The sequence below is a fragment of the Capra hircus genome, chromosome 19 (genome assembly GCF_001704415.2).
Source record: "Capra hircus breed San Clemente chromosome 19, ASM170441v1, whole genome shotgun sequence".
NCBI classification, from domain to species: Eukaryota; Metazoa; Chordata; class Mammalia; order Artiodactyla; family Bovidae; genus Capra; species Capra hircus.
The window spans coordinates 51961791-51981431 of NC_030826.1; the positions used below are offsets into that span (position 1 = coordinate 51961791).

General features: G+C 56.3%; 2 protein-coding genes across 3 annotated transcripts; one reads left to right on the forward strand and one right to left on the reverse strand.

Annotated features, from left to right (window-relative positions):
- On the forward strand, positions 522–5447 carry CBX8 (chromobox 8). Of its 2 annotated transcripts, XM_018063650.1 has the most exons (5): positions 522–710; positions 1082–1125; positions 1311–1376; positions 1506–1572; positions 2024–5447. In XM_018063650.1, the coding sequence occupies exons 1-5, from the start codon at positions 642–644 to the stop codon at positions 2909–2911; spliced, it is 1134 nt and encodes a 377-aa protein (XP_017919139.1). In that variant the 5' UTR covers positions 522–641; the 3' UTR covers positions 2912–5447. The 2 variants fall into 2 exon arrangements, with proteins under 2 accessions (XP_017919139.1, XP_013827953.2); XM_013972499.2 differs by lacking the exon at positions 522–710 and having other exon boundaries at positions 899–1125.
- On the reverse strand, positions 8945–18327 carry CBX2 (chromobox 2). The gene is made up of 5 exons (XM_018063651.1): positions 18194–18327; positions 18079–18122; positions 16955–17020; positions 14477–14582; positions 8945–13304 (listed from the first exon to the last, which is right to left on the reverse strand). The coding sequence occupies exons 1-5, from the start codon at positions 18263–18265 to the stop codon at positions 12000–12002; spliced, it is 1593 nt and encodes a 530-aa protein (XP_017919140.1). The 5' UTR covers positions 18266–18327; the 3' UTR covers positions 8945–11999.

The following is a 19641-nucleotide window of genomic DNA, read 5'->3' on the forward strand; positions in this document are numbered from 1 at the left end:
TGCGGCGCGGACGGCGGCGGGGGCAGGGAACGACGCGAGTCCTGGCGGTGGGGGTGGGGCGGGCTGGGGGTCGCCAAGGGGGCGGGGCCTGGCTGACACCGCCGCCAGGGTCCCAGCGAGAGCTGCGGGGGACGCTGAGCACCGGGGGGACATCTTGGCGGCGGGGGAGGGGGCCCCGGTGGGGACCGAGGGTGGACGGCCCCCCTGCCAGCCCGACAGACTGACAGCGGCCGAGCCCGCCTCCACGCTACGCCACTTCCGGCGGCGGCCCCACCCCCCCCCCCTCGCGCTCAGTCTCCGGAGTCGCCTCGGACTCCGCCCCCTGGCGATTGGAACGCGGGTCACGTAGCAACGCGGGGGAGAAAGCGAGAGGGGCGTGGCCCGGAGTTCGCCCAATCAGAGCGCGGGAGAGCTGGCTCTGGCCGCTTGGCTTTAGCAACGTCGTTAGCAACACGTGGGGCGGGAGGAAGCGCGGGGCGAGCGGGGAGGAGGGAGCTGCGCGAGGGAGGGGGCGGGGAGGGAGCGAGCGCGCGGGAGGGGGAGGAGAACTGACGTCAGCGGGAGAGTATTATGGTCTGTCGTGCGCTGGCTGCTGCTTTTCTGCTCCTGGAAGCGGCCAAGGGGGGAAGCGCCGAGTCAACATGGAGCTTTCAGCGGTGGGGGAGCGGGTGTTCGCGGCCGAAGCCCTCCTGAAGCGGCGCATCCGGAAAGTAGGTGCCCCCGGGCCTTGGGCCGAGCCCTCCCCTCCCGGCCCGGGTTCCCTCCCCCTGCTGCAACCCAGCTTCCCTTCCCCCAGGTCCCAGCAGCGGCCGCGGCCGTGGCGGCGGCTCTGAGCCCAAGCGCTTTCCTTAGACTTGCAGCGATGCACAGATTGCATGGGTGGGGGGCGGGGTGGGGGGAATGAATGCCGGTGCATGCACTATGTGCAGCGTTTCGTGCAGGGGGTGATGCAGCGGGCGCGTGCCTTTTCGCGGTGGGATTTAGCGCATTCATTCGGTGCATGCATTTTGTGCATGTATTTCTCGTGTCCCCGTCATGCATTTTTCCTCTTGCACACACAATTTCCTTTTTGCATCTTCAGGGACGCATGGAATACCTCGTGAAATGGAAGGGCTGGTCGCAGAAGTAAGTAGGTTCTGTGCAATTCTCAACCCCAGACAGTTATTCCGGAGCTTTCTTTCTTCCTCTTTTTCCCTTTACATTGAAATACAATACAATGCAACAAGAAAAGTTACAGACATACACATGCACACCCGCGGTTCTTTCTCTGCTCCCTGGACTGACGCCCACTTCTTCCTGATTTCCTTTAGGTACAGCACATGGGAACCTGAAGAAAACATCCTGGATGCTCGCCTGCTCGCAGCCTTTGAGGAAAGGTACAGGCCATTCCAGGCTTCAGCTTCTCACTTAGAAACACGAAGGGTGGCTCCTGTCTAGCCTCAACTGGAGGCACACTTGGTTTCTTCACTCATGCACCCCTTTCCCCCCCTCCTTCCTTTCTGCAGGGAGCGAGAGATGGAGCTGTATGGCCCCAAAAAACGAGGACCCAAACCCAAAACTTTCCTGCTCAAGGTAGGGTGACAGTGTCCAGTGGTGGGCAGTAGTGTTCTTGTGTCAGTTTGTGGGAAGCAGGCCATGAGGGGTTATGAACCAATGGGGTGTGCTGTTTGTAATCTAGGAGGGAGTCCCTAGACAGGCTGTCACCAAGTCACTTCACCGCTAAGGGTATCTGAGGGGAGGGGCTTAGCCGAACTAGAATTCCTTTATCCAACCCCCTCAACCATCTCAAATAGACATAATCAACTACAAGAAGGGTACTTGGTACAAATGACTGCTTCTAGACAAATCTTCTACCCCTTTGTTTCCAGACAAACTGCTACCCCTACCCATATGGAAATTCCAAGGCATCAGAGGGTGAAGCTGGGAGGCTGGGGCTGAAAGAGGGTTGGGGCGGGGGGGTGGAGGAGGTGGAGGCGGGGCAAGGGCCCTGCTGGGTTCCTGACACTGCCCTCTCTTCCTGAAGGCCCAGGCCAAGGCAAAGGCCAAAACATACGAGTTCCGAAGTGACTCAGCCCGAGGCATTCGGATCCCCTACCCAGGCCGATCACCCCAAGAACTGGCCTCTACTTCCCGGTCCCGTGAGGGCCTTCGGAACATGGGTCTTTCCCCACCGGGAAGCAGCAGCAGCACCAGCAGCACCTGCCGAGTGGAGCCCCCTCGGGACCGAGAGCGAGACCGGGAACGAGAGAGGGAGAGGGAACGAGAGCGGGAGCGTGAACGGGGCACCAGCCGTGCAGATGACAAACCCAGCTCGCCAGGTGACAGCTCCAAGAAGCGAGGTCCCAAGCCCCGGAAAGAGCTCCTAGACCCCTCACAAAGGCCCTTGGGAGAACCCAGTGATGGCCTCGGAGATTACCTCAAGGGCAGGAAGCTGGACGACACTGCTTCCGGGGCAGGAAAGTTCCCAGCTGGCCACAGCGTGATCCAGCTAGCTCGAAGGCAGGACTCGGACCTGGCCCAGTGTGGTGTGGCCAGCCCTAGCCCCGCTGAGGCCACAGGCAAGCTGGCTGTGGACACTTTTCCGGCCAGGGTCATAAAACACAGGGCTGCCTTCCTGGAGGCCAAAGGCCAGGGCACCCTGGACCCTGGTGGCCCTCGGGTCAGGCACAGCTCAGGCACCCCTGGCTCTGTGGGGGGCTTGTATCGGGACATGGGGGCGCAAGGGGGAAGGCCCTCCCTCATCGCCAGAATCCCAGTGGCCAGAATCCTGGGGGACCCAGAGGAAGAATCCTGGAGCCCCTCTCTGACCAACTTGGAGAAGGTGGTGGTCACCGACGTGACCTCAAACTTTTTGACCGTCACCATTAAGGAAAGTAACACGGACCAAGGGTTTTTTAAAGAGAAAAGATGAATATCTGGGTGGGTGATTCCAAGACCAGGGAGCAGGAGAGAGAGTGAGAGTGCAAACTTGGCATAATGCTTTTTATTTCTGGGTGGGGAGGCGGCCTTCTGGCTGGCCCTGTCCCTTCCCTACCTTCACACAACCCCTTTCCTTTCATCCCTCCCCCCTCAGTTTTGGTTGGAAAGATTATCTCTAGAGTTATATTTTCTATTAGATGTAAATATGTTATTTAAGAAAAAATATCTAAATATATATATTTCAACTCTTGAAATTGTTTTATTTAAACAAAGAGAGAGAGACTCAGTGTGGTTTAGTTGGGGAAGACAGGCTGAGTTGGGGCAGGAGGGGTCTGACAGCCACCCAGGGCAGTAGGGAGGATGAAGACCTGGGCACTTGGCCTCTGATGGTGTCTGGAGGGACTCAGCCAGCCCACCTCATCCCTCCTCCTTTTTCCCACAGCCCCAGGGCAGACCCCTGGAACCAAGGCAGGACCCGGATTTTTTTCTCTCTTCCCATTGGTTGGCCAGGCCAACAAAAGATTGGCTCCCCAATCAGAAAGGGAGGAGGTGGGGTCAGTCTTTTTCCTTTTCCTATTTTTTTTTTTTGTCGTTGTTGTTGTTTTAAGATTAAGAAATCTGTTGGAGGAAAAGCAAAGTATTAACTCGAGTAATTTTTTTGTGTGTGAAGTTGAAGGTAGAAAGTTGCGGGTGGGTGGGGAGCAGCAGAGTCCCCCCAGGACCACACCAGGAAAAGCACTTTACGGGAGATGGGTGTGTTGTACACGCAGATCGGATCGTAGGTATGTCATGTGGACAAAACCTCCCAGTTCCCTCGATTCCTTTCCTTACTTCACAGAAAGAAAAGAAATCCAGCGAATCTGTTTACATTCCCGAAATGCCAGGATAAATTGGGAGGATTGCATGTCGGTGCCCAGAGTTCGAGACAGTTGCTGTTTTACGAGAGAAATGTTCGGGGGTGGACTTTTCTTTTTCGCGTCTTCTAGCTTCGCCAGGAGAGACGGTGACCCCCATCTCCCAGGAAGATTGGACTAGTCCCCCTCCCTTGGGGAGGGCGGGCCGCCAGCTCCCAGGAGAACGCCCGGCCTGACAGGCCCACCCAGAGGGACCCACGGGAGTGGGGGGGTGGTTGGGAGAGGGGGCTTAGCACCCAGGCCCTGGCCGCAGCTCAGCTGGGAGTGCAGTGGAGGTCTGGGCTCCGGCTCGGAGCTGGGCAAGACTGGCACCCCGGCGGCTTCGGCGCGGCCAGGGAAGGAGGGGCGAGGAGAGGTTTCCATCCAAGAGAGCGCATCAGAACTTTTCCTTTTTCCTTTTTTTTCTTCTCCCTTTCTTAAAAGCAAAAGCTATAATTTATAGGCCTTTTCGATTCGCGGAGTGTTCTCTATTTGAACTCGACATTCAAACTCCGCCAGAGGGGGAGGGAGGAGAGGGAGTTGGAGAAGAGACGGCCGGCGCGGCTGGGGAGGCCTGCGCGCGGCTGCGGGTCCCTGGACGCCCCCTCCCCGGCCGACTCGTGACCACGCTGTGTTCCAAGGACGCAGGACGCGCGCCCCTCTTTTGACTCAAAAGCACAAATCTGCCCCCCTCACATCCCGGTCCCTTCGAGGACTGGTCCTGCGGCCTCCTCGCCCTCCCCCACCCTTAAAGGGCCAGAGGGAATCTAACTCCCCATTGCTAGTGGAGGGAGGGGCGAGGGGGCCCGGCGCTTTGGGAGGAAGCACAGACTCCCGGCGAGACAGGCGGGGAGCCGGGATTGGGGGAAACTTCTCGATCCTGGGGGCACTTGGCGGGGACCCCCGCCTGGTTTCTCTTCCACACTCCCCGTATTCCCACTCCCTCTTCGCAGCCTCTCCTCCAGACTTCCTTGCCTTTGAAGTGAGGGGGTAAAAAAGAGGAAGACGGAGTACTACATGATTTTTTTTTAAATTATCAAATTGCGCCTATAAAAAAGCCCGTGGAATGGGGATTTTTATCTGCTCACATTTGTAAAACTGGTATTTTAGACTTTGTATAAAGAAGCGCCGTTGACCAAGTGTATCTATTTAAATATCGACGCTATTTTCAGATGAAACTTCATTGAAGGGACATGTCTGTTACCGAGTGGACGGTCATTCCAGGACCCATGTCTTTACCTGGCTGCCGCCTTCCCTCCCTTCCTTTCCTGCCTTCACCCTCATCTCCCTCCCTCGGGGCTGACTTTGCCCCTTCCCTCCGACCTTCCCCGGCCCTGGTTCTGCCCCACCGCCTATCTGTCCTGTCTTCTGTCCGTGGCCGTCCGCGTGTTCTCCTTTGCTCGCTCTTGCGACGCTGACCTGGGGGTGGGTGGGCAGGGCAGGGGCCGCGGGGCTGGGCGTCTGCAACCGGGCGAGATGTGCGGGTGTTGGGTTTATTTAATTCTAAGATTTGTACAAATCTCGAATCGATCGCCGCCTCAGCTCGAGTGAAGCTTGGCACGTATCTTCTGCGGTTGTGAATGTCTGTATCCAATACCGCTTTTTACGTGTTTAAATATATACTTTGTAAATAGAGACGTGTCTCGGGTTTTATTCCTTCTTTCCGGCCCTCGAGAAGAGGGAACAGGCGCCCCGGGAGGAGAAGACCCTTCCCTCCTCGTTCATGACCCATCCCACCCGCCTCTCTCGCCCCTATCGGCCCTGGACGATTCTGTTTCCAGTAGGCCATTCCCCAGCTGGGGGGATGCCAATCAGGCGGGGCAGAAGGGTAGGGTTGGGAGGGAGCGGTAAGTGACTCTTCTTAGCCTTCTAAAGGGGAAGGTCCTGGCTTTCCTCACCTATGGACTGCACTTCTCTGCGGTCTGGGCAGAACTCGGGGATCCCGGAAGGATGGGCGCGACCTCTGGGTTCCCATTTCTCCTGGCGGGATTCCCTCGGAGCACCCCACCCCCAGGCCTGATGTCTTGGTCCCTGACGCCCCGCGCCTCGGTGCCGCGCTGCTCTGGCTTCCCCGCCTGCTCACCAGTGCTGTCCTGGGACGCGCCCCCCAGACCCACCTAGCCTCGCCAGCGCTCCCCGAATTGCAGCTCCTCGCGCCTATTGATTGAGGAATTGAGTTCGCGGGTATTGCTAGGCAACTGGCTGCTCCGAGCCGGCGCAGAGCGCGCTGATGTGATTAGTGAACCCAGAGCTGCCGAGGCGCAGCCCCGCGCCCCCCGCCCCCGCCAACATCCCCCCAGCCTCTCAGTCCCTGGTCTGGGGGGGCAACACCCCCAACTCTGGGAGAGAAATGGTTCAGGGTAGCGCAGAGCACAGGGTGGGGTGGGGGTTCCTTAGATTTTCCTGGCGGAAGACTTTGCAGCAATGGGGTGGGGTCGTGAAGCCTGCACAGGAAAGCCGCCCTCGGGACCCCAAAGGGGCCACCGCACTGAGCGCAGTTTCACCCCCCCACCTCCCGCCAAAAACCTAGCAGACGTCGCCACCAGGAGAAGCAAGCATGAATCTAAGCGCACTTGGCAGAACCAGAAGGGAGGGTTGTGGGCACGGGTAGGCTGGCGCATCTTCTACTCTTGCCCATTGAGTCGGTGACCCCGCGTCTGGCGGAGCTCTCCCGCCCTCTTCCTCTAGTCTGTGGCCTGTATGTGGACCTGGGAGGGAGGAAGCGGCCAGGCACCTGGCTTTGGGGCCGTGGGTCAGCCTTCCGACGTGAGGGGCTGGGCCGGTGGGCAGAGTCAGAGGGCGGGGAGTGGAGTGCAGTGGCTTGGGGAGGATCGCAGCCAGGGGCCAGACCCCAGGCCTTGGCCCCGTCTCTCCACCGAGACTCTCTCCTGCATTGGGCAGCCTAGTGGGCTCATGCTTTGGGAGACAAGGAGATGGGAGGGCACCAACTCTGCCCCCTTTCCCCAGCTGTCTGGCCACCACCAGCCTTGGCTTTGATCTGGTGCTTCTCCGGCAGGTTTCCATAACGTGAGCAGATGCTCTGGGAAAGACACCAGGTGTGGAGGCCTGGGCCTGTGGTGCTGCCTAGGGCTGAGGCATTCCTCTGCCTCCGAAGGGCAGGGCCATCTAGTGCTGCCGCAGCCAGCAGGGAGCTTGGCCCAGCACACATACTGGTTGAACTGGAATCTTTATGGCTCTTTAGAGAGATAGCATTGGGTTGGTGGTTTTTTTTTGGGGGGGGGGTTCCCCCTTTGATGCTTAACAGTGCAGATCCTAGTCAAGGCCCTGGGCTGTGTGCAGGAGACTCAATAGTGAATAGGCCTGCCCCAGGATTGGGCGGGGCCTCATATTCTTTTCCCCTCTTCTCACCCCCGAGTCCGCCAGGGCCAGAGAGGGCCTGGAATCCAACTGGGGTTCGAGTTGGGGGCATCTCAGTGCTTGATCGGGCTCTACCTCCAGCCTTCGGAGCCTGGACAGGAGGAAAGGGGCTTGGGGCCAGGGCTTACTTCCTAAAAATTTGGAGACTTTTGGGTGTGTGTGTGTTTCAGAGCAATTGTGTTGCGGGTCGTGCAATTCGGTTCCCTCTGGCAGCTCGGAACCGGGGGTAGGGAATGTTCCTCGCGCTTCCAAAGAGCCAGCGGGCCGATCTTCGCGTGTTGCGCGCGCCCTCTAGAGGCGATGGTCTCAACCCCGCTTACTGGCGCCCACCCACTCCCGGCCGCGATGCCTTTCTGAGTCACGAGGGGAGCAGGGAACGTCTCTCCATTCCAAAAGTACTCTAGAGTGGGCCACCGTGGGCGCCCCCTCCGCGACCTCCCTTCGGCCAGGCCCTCCAAATACAAAGGTAGGGAAGAAGGTGTCCAGCGGCCAGATCCGCCAGGCACTTTCGTGCTGGATACAGCGGCGCGGGGCTGAGCCCTAGGGAGGCCGCGGGCCGGGCCCTCGGGCCGGGTCGGGCCCCTTGGCAGCCCAGCCCATTCTTCTGGGAAGGCGGTGGATTAGGCGATCAGATCAGCAGCGCAGAAACTAACAAAGGCCAGTGCGGGTCAGGGCCCCCCCGTACACGTCTGGCTGTCGCTCTGTACAAATGGGCTCGCCACCAGGAGCCGCGCGGGTTGTTACTCCTCTAGCCTGCTCTTTCGTGGCCATCCCCAATTCCTTCTGCTGCCCTCAAAAGCCAGAGGACAGGACGACTAGGGTCATCCCTGCCCACCTTCTTCGAAAGAAAACAACGCCGGCCTCGGAAGGCACAACAACAACAAAAAAACATGAAGAATGACTTCAAATTCGCAGGCCTTTTCTGGAGCCGGCCAGAGCTTGGGAAGAAGCATTTTTGTAGTGCGAATCTCTTCCTGAACTAAAACATTCAGGCCTTCACCCCAGCTAGCCTTTCAACCAGTGGTGGCCAACATCCAGGCCCAACTTTTTACTTCAAAGGGAGCTTCCTTCTCCCTGGAGGCTGAAGTTTATGAATAAATTCATGCTGAGGGTAATGCAAACCTTAAAAGGACCAGGGAAGGTTATATAATAAGCAAACCGTCTCTTTATTATGAGCCATGGGTTAGGAGTCACAGTAGCACCACTGATTCAAAGATTCTTGTGCTTCATGGCTACTCCCCTGAATTTTATAGCTGTGTCCTTTTAAAGTGTTACCACATGTGGTGGATTCAAGGGGTTGAGTAGCTTTCCAACACAGGATCATTTGGATACTGGGGGTGGGGTGTGCATATGCACATGTGGAAATTTTGGTTTGTTTTAAAGTACTAGTTTCTGGGAGATGTCTCAAAGTGAGCTTGACTTCTGACATACTACAGCATCCCAGGCCTGTATCCACTAGATGCCAGTAGCAGTAACACTCACTCCTGCCCCCAGTTGTGACAACCACACTCATCACGACATTGCCAAGAGTCCCCTTCAGTGTCCAACTGCCTTCTCTGGGAAATGCTGGCGTAGGGACTCATAATCAAACCCACCCCTTTGCTTAGAAAAGTTTTTTTGTCCTCATTAAAGTGGCTGAAACTTTTGCAAAGCCTTTTTTTCAACCCAAGATTCAAATTGAGAGAAGTATTTTGCCTCAAGAAAGGTAAAGTGAAGAGACGTCTGGGTATCACTCATGACACACACCAAGCTGAAAAGTTAAGAATTTATTGATATACCAAGAGTTAACAAAAAGTTAAGACAAAAACCCTCTGACACCATCTGCTAATGACTCTCCCCTACAAAATAAATTAACATCCATCTAAAAAGATCAGCAACCTATTGCTAGTGTTAGTTTTCCAAAAAAAAAAAAAAAAAACAACTAGAAAATCCACAGAATCTTTAGATGCATGTGAGCAGAGATCTGGTCCTCTAGGCACTATCTTTCTCTCCTCCCACCCTTCCCCCCTCAAACTTGTGAGTTTCCTGGGGGAAGTTTTTCCTTTCAACTAGTTGGTCCCGACTGAATATGGGGGCTGGGCTGCTGTGCTGTTTCAACAAAGATCTTAAGTTTCCCAAGGCAATAACATATCCACTTTTGTTCTTTTTAAAAAGCAAACACACACCCATAGTTTAAAGTAATTAGAAGTGGCATACATGAATGATTGTTTTTTTTTTAAAATTAAAAAACACAAATCAAGCCAGTGATTGGCAATGGTCCAAAACTCTGGTCCTCCCCCAAAGTTCTCTCCTAATGAAACCTTTAGGCCTAGAGCCCTCTTAGTCAGGTCAGAATTTTTGAGTGTAACCCCAAACAAGGAACACTCTTTTTGGTATGAAAAATATATATATAAAAATATGCCAAATCCCCTATAGAAGACAAGACTGGCCACTCTTCCTATCCAATACGAAAGCAAACTGTCAAAACAGGATTAAAACATCACTCAATATACATTGTGATGCAGTTCAGCATCCCTGCAGGATAAAGAAACCAGTTAGATGTGTGACCAATGCCTAGCCACACACTCACTCTCACACACACACACACACACACACAGCAGCAGCAAATGAAAAAGTACTGCTTTTATTTATCGGTAAACATGACAACCAACTCTGAGCATATCTAACTCTTCAGCGAAGGCTGTCAAGCCTGCACGTGTGTATACACACACTCAGAGACATGAACCACTTGGGCTCACAAGCACCAAGAAAAAACATGCAACACAGCAAGAAGGCAAAGTGGCTGGGAGTAGATGTTTCCAGATTCAAACTTTGGGATTGAAGTAGCTGGTAAACAGAAAGGCACCCAGTCGGGGTTTGAAGACCTGGCGGCTGGAGCTGTGTGGTTAGTCCAGAACAGGGGTGCACTGAGTGTGAAGGGGAGAGCTGCTGCTGGCCTGGCTCTGCAGCCTCTAAGGCAGCACAACTTGAAGGTTATGAGCTCCTCTGATGGAGAGGCAGCCCAAGTCCCTTTAGCCATACCCAGGGGCATCTGGGGACAGGAGTGAGGCCGGTGCCAGGGGCCCAGTGTGCTGGCACCCCTTTCTTCCAGATGGGGCAGTGCACTGGCATCTCTCCATCTCCTGCTGGGGTAATGGAGAGGGCATTCTTCTCCTTTATGGCCCACTTTCCAGTTTTAGCCTGGCTGTCTGGGACCCCCAGCCCTTGGGTCTGCCCAAGTGGGCACCATTCCAATTGCAGATAGCATGGCTATCACATATGAGTCAGAAACTTCATCTGGACACCCCTCAACCAGGTCTTGGATGTGGATCCGTCCCCAAAGGCACACTGTTGAAATTGATTTGGCTACACAAAAGCCGTATCTTCCTATTTGGCGTGGAGGGTGAGGGACTGGGGGAGCTGGAGTTCTGGGAGGCCTACCCTCAGACACTAGAGCCCACTGTGTCCCCTGCCCTCAGGGTTATGGGAACAACAGAAGACTCTACACCTGCTAGCTGATGTTAACCGGTAATTGAAGCAGAAATAAAGTTCCCTGCATTCCCACTTCTCTTTTTGGCATAAAAGACCAGTGATTCCACTGACTGATGCACCTCTCTGCCCCAAGTCAGTAACAGCAATTCTGTTGTTGGCTGGAATTGCCAAGACTGCTTCTGGACTCAGCCATCTCGGGGGAGGCAGTCGGGCTGGCAGCTCCAGCCTTTCTGGAGACCCTCTGCCAGGTGGACCACTCAGATTTGTCCCACTTCCCAAATGGTACAGAGATACAGCTTCTCAGCTGGGAAAGAGAACATGGAACCCCCAGAGGTGCGGGGGTTGGGGGGGATTGTCAGGGGAGGTAGGTGGGAAGTGCAGGAAGCCAGGAGAGAAGGGAAGCCTACTTCCAGCAACTGCCCACATGGCCCAGTTTGCCGGGCCACGATCAGGACTAAGGCAGTCCTTGCACCGGGTGGCAGAAAGACACCCTTCTTCTGTCCCCCAAGCTTGGGAGGTTCCGGCGGCACAGCTCTGGGACCAGCCCCCTCCCTGCCTGTGCTGGACTCTGGGTCAACATGTAGGGGCTATAGCTGTTAATCTGAGTCAGGGTGAGACGACACCCACACCTACCTCTCTAGGGTTCCTGATCCCAACTGCCGTGCCTGATGGCTAATGTTAAGGCCACAAGCCCTCAGCTGTCTGAGGTGAGAGCAGAGACAGGGAGGTGAACAGTGTCCTTACCTGTGCTGGCTCAGGCGTTGTTCTGAGTGGGAGGTTCTGACCAGCATGCTCCCTTCCCCGCTCCTCCCACACCCTGAGCAGAGTCCTCCCAGGAGTGGCACCCCCGAGGCCTTAACTCCCCCCAGCCTTAAGCAACCCTCTCTTCCAGCCACTGGCGAGAACAGCCAAGCTGGACCTGGAGAAGAACCTTCCTCTTAATACCCGTGCCCAGGGGAGACGGGGAGGCAAGCTGACCACCGCTGTCATCACAGACCACAAAGGCAGTTCAAATAGCGAACGTGGTCGGGCTTAAGAAACACAGAATGCGCTTGGGAACATTTCACTGAGCCTCAGGCGGCCACCGAGACTTCCTGAGGCAAATGGGGAGCAATGCAAAGGCCCAGAGGTAGGAACAAGGGTAAAGGCCAGGCAGCAAGGCATCATGGTGCCTCCCCTGCTAAAGTCACAGGGAAGGCTGGGCCCAGGGGAGTTCCCACCCAAGCCTGCCCCTGAAGGAGGCCACCGGCCCCTGGAGAGGATCTGGGATGCAAGCCACATATCAAAGCAAAGCCAGAGGCCAGAGGAGGGCAGGGGAGCCAGGGCAGCCAGGCGGCGTCAGTAATGTCTCAGGTTGAAGAAGCCCACACTGGTGGGAGACTCCTTCACCGTAACGGTGATGAGGTTGGCGGTGACGTCGGTGACGAAGACGTGCTCGATGAGGCTGCGGGTGGGTTTCCAGTCCTGGCTAGTCTGGACGGACACGGAGAGGTTCTGCCTGGCGCTGGGGAGGGAGGCTGAGTCAGGGTCCGAGTCGGAGCTGCTGTTCTCCTCACCGGTACTCATCTCAGAGAGCGCGGCTGTCTTCCGCCCATCTCCCGATGTCGGGTGGCCCTCCTGCCCGGGGGCTGTGCTGCCCTTCCCACAGTCCCTCTTGCCTGCAGGGGTGGGCATGGCGGCCGCCCTGGAGACCAGCTTCTCACCCTTGCCGACATCGGTGGGCAGGCCGGTCCCACTTCCTGCAGTGGGGCCGCCCCCGGCACCCTTCCCAGTGGCTGGGTTGGTGGCAGGAATGCCCTTGGTGGCTGGGGTGTGGCGGGCGACCATGGCCCCTGCTGATGTGCCATTCTTGACACTCTGTAAGTCCAAGACCTGAAGGCTTAGCTCCTGGGGGGGTGCAGGCTGGGGGCCCAGGCACCCAGCAAGGACCTTGTTGCCACTGTGCACGTGCGGGGGCCCTCCTGTGCTCCCCGTTTTCTGCTCCACAGCTCCACTCGGGGCCTTTGGGACTTTGCTTCCTGGGGGGCTTATCCCCAGCTCCCCCTTCTGCGTCCTCATCTTGAGGTCCAGCCCGAGGCTACACTTGCCGGTCGCTGGGGCCCTGAGGGCCAGTCTGCTGGCAGCCTGGGCCTGGCTCTGGCTCATCCGGTTCATGTAGTGCACGATGGAGCTCTGCCAGCTGATGCCCCCACGGCTGGGGCTGCCGGCCATGCCCTTCATCAGGCTGGCCAAATTCTCCGGGGTGGCCATGGCACTGGGGCCACTGCAAGCCTCCTTGGCATGGGCCTTCAGGGCCGCCAGGCCAGCCACGGGGGCGCTGAGTGGAGGGGGCAGCTTGCCTGTGGGTGCCCCCAGGTCCTTCCGGGCTGTCTTTAGCACCTTGGCCAGGCTCACGGGCCTCCGGGCTGCCTTCTGCTCCGGGGGCAGGGGCTTGCGGCCCCGCTTCTTCCGGATGGGGTCCTTCAGTTCGGGCTTGGCTACCAGGATCTGGGCCTTCTTTTGAGGCACTGGGTGAGTCTCACGGCCCCGTGGGCCCCTCTTGGCATCTAGGTCGCTGTCCTCCTCCTCCTCTGAGGAGGAAGAGGAGGATGTGGAGGAAGAGGAAGAGCTGCTGGATTTGGATTTGGAAGGGACATCAGACTCCTGCAACAACAAAGGATGAGGTGTCACTTCTAAAGCCTGGTGTCCAGGGGCATTCATTGGACACCCTGGAGCCAGCCCCTCCTGCAGCTTCCAGACCAGAGAAGCGGCCAGGAGGGAGCGATCTCACAGTCTAGTTCTGATGTCTTAAGCAGTGCAGTTAGAAATGAAAGAGAACAAAGAAAAACAGGTGGCTTACAAAGAGAAGCCTGAATGATGGACAGAAACATTCGCAGGCTGACACTGGGCCCTGGGCTTTCCAGGGGCCTGTGAGAAGCTCCCAGCCCTTGGTAGACACCTGGCATAGGGAAATTCAGAACAGCACGATTCACGTGTCTCAGAGGAGCAGGGTGGAGTGAAGCAGTGTGTGCAAAGGCTCTGCGACCAGGACATCTTGCTTCAATCTCTCCATTTCCAAAGATGATCCCTTCAGACCCTTCCAGCACATAGGAAAACAAACCACTGCCCTCTACATCCTCTGGGTGTCATCCCAAACACTAATTTGGAACACCTTCCTGGTTCTCAGGTCCCCGTGTAAAGGGGTGCTTTAGGGAGACTGAGTCAACACCTGCTCTTGGCCACAAAGCTCTTCTGCCCCAAACTGGGGATGATGGAATCAAGCTCAGGGAGTCTGGGGTCTCCTTGCCTGGCCGGCTCCCCACCTTGGTGCCGCTTCTCAAGCCAATGTGTGCGTTCAGGCCTGGAGGCCAGTGCCTTCAAGAGAGAAATCAAAGACACATCTGATCTTGCAGCTGTGCCATGGAGCCCAGGCATGTGTGCAGGTGTGCCTACTTGGCACACCTATGAGTACCTACTGTATACACGTGTCCTGTTTTTTGTTCCTTGTAAGCCACGGGAGGTGAGAAGGTAGCACAGAGTGGACCTCACCAGAGTAGGGAACCAGCTAGGGTAGGGGTGGTGCTCAGCCACCCCAGAGGGACAGGGCAGGAGGTGGAGAACTGAGGTTCACTGTTGCCCCCTGCTGGCAGAGTCTCAGAGTGGCAGTCCAGGGGGAAGCGGAGCCAAGTCTTCTGAGCAAGGCAAAGACTTGCGTGGAGATGCCAGCTGGCCTCCTTCCCCAAAGCCTGCAGCCCTCCTGCCACCACTTCTCACTGGGCCGGCAGAGAGCCAGCACCTGGGGGTAAGCTGCCAAATCCAGGGCAGTAGCCACCCACCTTGAGCTTGGAGTGTCGGCTGCAGGAGGACATCACGGTGTGCTTCCTTGGCCTGCCCCTGGGCCGCTTGCCTCTCTTCCGGTTCTGCACCTCCTTCTCGTGTTCCCTGAAGACAATGAGCAATCAGAGTCATAGACTTTTCCTTCGGCTATCCTGGAACCCTATGGTTTCAAATCCCCCCAGGTAGCTTATCACCAGTTTCCCTGCAAAAACATACCCTGTTAATGAACACATCCAAGGCGGAGGTGCAGATCCAGTTCATTTACATTTCAGTAATGACAAGTCAAGAAATTCAAGCAAAGCTGGGAAAAGAATTATTCCCAGTTTTCTCTGACTCCTCTTAAAACAACTTTGTGCACATCTGCAGGGAGATGGTACAGCAGAAATTCTACAATGCCACTAGAAGGAGCTTTCACGGTCACGCGGTCCAACTTTCTCAGTCCAAACAAGAGAGTCCAGGGCCAGGGAAGAGAGGACCACTGCCCTCCACCCTCCACCTCTCTACCTCCTGCATAAAATCTCAGTCATGGGAGCACTGGGGTAACCAAGGGGTCATCTTCCCCACAGTCTTACCCAGAGCCAGTGCTCCCAGCATATATTTCTTTCCCTGTTTCCTTTTTCTGGTTCTTTCTGTTCCTAGACTCTGCTCTGATGGAAGTACTGGCGGCATCTGACTGCGTGGTGGCTGGAACTCAAGGCAGGACAGTGTTAACTAGCTCCATGACTCGGGGTCAGAGGCCAAAAGAGCAGCCCCCGCCCACCACCCCAAAGCGTGTATTCCAGGCTACCCCAGGGGAAGAGGCTCTATCTGAAGTAGTTTCCTGGTAATTAAAATGGGCAAACACCATCTCATCGGCGCCTATAAGGAGATCTCTTAGAGCAGCCCCAGCCTGTCTCCTAAAAGGACAGGAGCACTCATGGGTCTCCGCTGACACATTAACCTGTACCCTTGGGCCCAGAATCTGGACTTCCCCTGACAGTCAAAGACCACATCCCCACACCAAACAAATAACCACCAGTTCTTAGATCCCAGGGGAATCTCTGGGGGTGAAGAGAACAAGGCAGAGCACCTACCTCCCAGTTTTACCTCCCCTGTGATGTAAACCAGAGCACCCCATGGTTCTTTCAAACTCTTGCATCTATCTCTGTGACATCTGCTCACCTCAGTTCCTGCCTGTGTGTAAAAGTGAACTGAAGGACACACACTCTCTGGACAATCAGGACACTTACAGGAAAAGGTACCAGCTCCCACCCCTTGGGACCTACAGCACTTGAGTTATGAATTAAATAGCAGGCAGTAAGCCTGCTGGTAAGTTTTCCAAAGTTATCGAGGCAAGCATATGCTCACTGTCTTCTCTCTCAACCCAGACAAAAATCTCTTGCTTTTCCCCTCATTGCCAAGGCCCGTCTGAGAAGACCCAAAACATCTTGCTCGAGCAAAAAACATGGTGGACATAGGTTGAACCAACAGAGAACAGCTGGCTGGATTGACCCCATCTGAGAAAGCTTTTGGGCACTTAATTTATCAACCTCTACCAACAGGGCAAGGGGTTTCCCTGGTGGCTCAGTGGTAAAGAATCTGTCTGCTAATGCAGGAGATTTGGATTCACTTCCTGGGTCAGAAAGATCCCCTGGAGAAGGAAATGGCAACTTGCTCCAGTATTCTTGCCTAGGAAATCCCATCGACAGAGAAGCCTGGTGGACTATAGTCCATGGGGTCGCAAAAGAGTCAGACACGACTTAGTGACTAAACAGCAACAACCAATAGGGCAATTCCCACACCTTACCCCCACCAGCCTGCTCTGGAATTCCCTGGAACCTTATGCCATCACAAGCCACTCACCACACTTTCCCCTGTATCTCAAACAGGCTTCTCTTAACCCAAGTCTCCTACCTAAAAATAGATATGACATCTTGAATTACAGAAGCAAATTCAGCCCCTGAGACTGGTGAGGGGGCCCCCATGGTGCTCACTTGGGACCAGCTGTTTTGCAGCACAGAAAAAAAATAAATGTGCTGCTCTTGGTCCAGACACACCATGGTAGGCATAACTTTCTGCTGTGTGTTCCTGTTCCCTCTGTGAGCCTTCTTTTGCTCAATCCACGCATGAGGATTGGGAGGCCATGTCTGCATATTTTAGGGCAAACCTGCCATCCTGGTTTTTATTAGTGCTGTTTGCAAACTAGTCAACAGCAAAGGCCAAGAAGAGAAGCCAGAACTTTTCACAAAGGATGTCCAAGAAGGTTCATTTTGGCAAGTCTGTCACAAAGACCAAAAGTAACACTTACTCAGGGATTCCCAAGATCTGGACACAGTGCTGGCCCTCCGGGGGAAGGAAGACGACGACTCACCTGGGACTTCAAACTACAGCCCAAACCCAGGAACTCGGGAGGGCCAGCACTGCCCTGAACGACCATGTGACAGGCCAGGGTCCCCCCAACTGGCTTCCCCCTCCCACAGGTTGATTAACTTTCTCACTTCTTCTGGAAGGCCAAGAGCAGCCTCGGGTCCAGGATATTTTCCTCTGGCTCCCAGCTGTTGTGTCTGGAAAAGCAAAGAACAGGACATCTTAAAGTTCTAGGCAGTGACCAACCACTTCAGAAACCAGCCCAAGTGGGGTTGCCCCACTGTTCCCTGATGCCTGCTGGCAGCCAGGCAACCGAGGTATGGGGATTGTTCCCCAAGGTCTCACCCATGTCCAGGATGAACTCCTGGGACACTGAGTTCTGAAGCCAACACCATGTCCTCAAACTCAAAGGGAAACCATTGGCTCCACCCCCAATTAACACCCGGCCTTAGGAGGACTTAACAGCCTCCCACAGGAAGAAAACAAATCCCAATAAAATGGAAAGTTGCAGAAAGGGAAGACCCCAAACCCTGGCCCGGAGCCAGGGAGGGAAGGGAAGGCTCCCTACAGGATGCTGAGAGGGGGACGCTTAGGGGCACAGAAACGCTGCCCAAAGATTAAGAACAATGTTCCTGGCATCCAGGCCAACGCCGGCCGGGGAACCCGGAGGGGAAAGCAAAGAAAGAAAAGTGGGGTCCGGGAAGAATGGAGAACTGGGTCTGCGCGAATCGCCTGTAAATAGAGCCCCTTCCGGGATGCCAAGTTCCCTCCCTTCCATTAAGAGGGGAAAGAGAGAAAAAAAAAAAAGAGCCCTACATCCATGAATAGAAAGCTCAGGTTACAGCCGGGGAAAATACGGACTAGAGGAGGGGGGCTGGAGTCTCGCGGGGACGGCTGAGGCGGGCGGGGGCGTATGCAACAAATGGGCGCGGGAGGAACGCGCGGCGCCGGAGGGGCGCGGGCCAGGCGTGGGGAGAGGCGGCCCGGGAGCCCGGAGCGGAGCTGGTAGGGCCGGAGGGGCTTCCGGGGAGGCCGCCCAGCCCCGCGCCCCGCGGGCTTGTAAACAAAGGGCACCCCGCGCACGCTGGGCGTCCCCTAACCGCCAAACTCGAGGAGCCCACGGAGCCCCCCGCAAACTTCCCGCCGGGCGCGCGGACGCCCCCCGACGGCGCGGGCGAGGAACCCACGCCTCTCTCCCACCACACACCGAGGTGGCGCGGGCGGGAAGACGGGCACCGCATTGTTGGGGACTCACTTGGAGGACCAGCCGCGCCACTTGACCAGGTACTCCAGCTTGCCCTGCAGGGAGAGAAGAGGCGCGTGAGCCGGGGTGGGCGGGCACGGGCGGGCGCGGGCCGGGCCGCACGCACCTTGCGGAGCCGCTTGCTCAAGATGCACTCGGCGGCGAAGACCTGCTCGCCCACGCTGCTCAGCTCCTCCATGCTGCCGCGCGCCCCGCCCCGACCGCGGCGCCTGCCGCTCCCCGCACAGCCACAGCCGCCGCGCGCCCTGCCGGCCGCACACAAAGCACCGCCCCCGCCCCGCGCAGGCCCGCCCCGCGCACGCGCACCGCCGCCGCACCCCGCGCGCCCCAGCCCGCCACCCGCCCCCGCGGGCCGCCCTGTTCCGGAGCGGGCCAATGAGCGCGTGGGGGCGGTGCCAGGAGGCGGGGAGCGCATTGTTCACGGCGGGCTCGGCTTCGCGCCCGGGGCGGGGGTCCCGCGCGCGCTTGGTCTGGCTGGGCTGGGGGCACGGGTGGCGCGTGGGGGTCCACCGAGCTGGGGCAGGTCCCTAGCGAGGAAGAAGGAAGCGCCTCCCTTTTTCTGACCTGGCGATCACCGGCCAAGTCCCGCTTGGTCTGCGGAGCTCGCCCGGCCTCCGCCGAACTTCGTTTTCCGGGCAAAAAGCCATTGTTCTGGCCCGAATGGGGGGAAGTTGGGATGCGGCGAAGGCGGCTGCTTCCTGCCCCTGCCCCCGAGGGGCGCTGCTTGGGGCTCGGAGGGCCCAGGTGCCCTCCGCATTTTTGAACTTGGTCTCGAGCGGTCGGACTATTTTGCGCGGGAGCGAAACGGGCTGGAAGGGGGTGGGGAAGGAATGGGAGACAAAATACGAGGGGAAGAGGTGGGCAGCAAAAACGGAGCAGCCCAACTTTCCCCCCCAAAGGCAGAGAGGAAAATGAATCAGCTGAAAACGAACGACTCTTCCTTCTTACTTTGTTAAGAGTGGCACCCAATCCCCAAGTTTTAAGGCGCACGTAGCGGGAAAGCAACTGCACCTTTTAAATATTTTGTTTCATAATTTTAAGAAAATGAACGTGGCGGGGAAGGGATCGAAATTTGAGGAGATGGTTCTAACCTAGGACTAAGTCATTAATGGGTCCGCTAGGATTTGGCAGTGGATATCTGTTGGATCAGTTGCATGCGGCAGAGAGAAGACTGGACCGCGTTTAGTTAGGGGTGCCCCGGAGTCCTGTAGGGCCATCTTCGGCAATGACCCTTTTATGCTGTTGAGAACAGTGTTCCATGAGTAACTTTCCTCTTAAATCATTTAGCTGTTGAATCAGAGCAAGTCAAATGAGTAATAAAGGTAGCGTTATTAAAGTTAATATAGTAATACGTTAGTGCTAACTTTTTTCACATCAGTACAATTTAACACAAAATTCATTTTCTGGTTTTGCTTTTCCCTTGGGCGCAGCTGCAAAGTAGTCTCTGTGTTGAGCAAATCGAAAAGCCGTTTCTTGTTGCAGTAGACTGTCAGTGTAGTTTTAATCATTAAAACCATATTTATAAAAGATTCTGCGGGAAAATTGTTGCTGTTT

Bases quoted from the DNA above. Each gene is read 5' to 3' on its own strand.
- CBX8 (XM_013972499.2), top strand. From the start codon at position 905: ATGCCGGTGCATGCACTATGTGCAGCGTTTCGTGCAGGGGGTGATGCA. The intron at 1,126-1,310 runs GTAAGTAGGTTC...GATTTCCTTTAG, and splicing joins TGGAAGGGCTGGTCGCAGAA to GTACAGCACATGGGAACCTG. The intron at 1,573-2,023 runs GTAGGGTGACAG...CTCTTCCTGAAG, and splicing joins CCAAAACTTTCCTGCTCAAG to GCCCAGGCCAAGGCAAAGGC.
- CBX2 (XM_018063651.1), bottom strand. From the start codon at position 18,265: ATGGAGGAGCTGAGCAGCGTGGGCGAGCAGGTCTTCGCCGCCGAGTGC. The intron at 18,123-18,193 runs GTGCGTGCGGCC...CTCTCCCTGCAG, and splicing joins TGAGCAAGCGGCTCCGCAAG to GGCAAGCTGGAGTACCTGGT. The intron at 14,583-16,954 runs GTGAGAAAGTTA...CATTGTCTTCAG, and splicing joins CTCTTGGCCTTCCAGAAGAA to GGAACACGAGAAGGAGGTGC.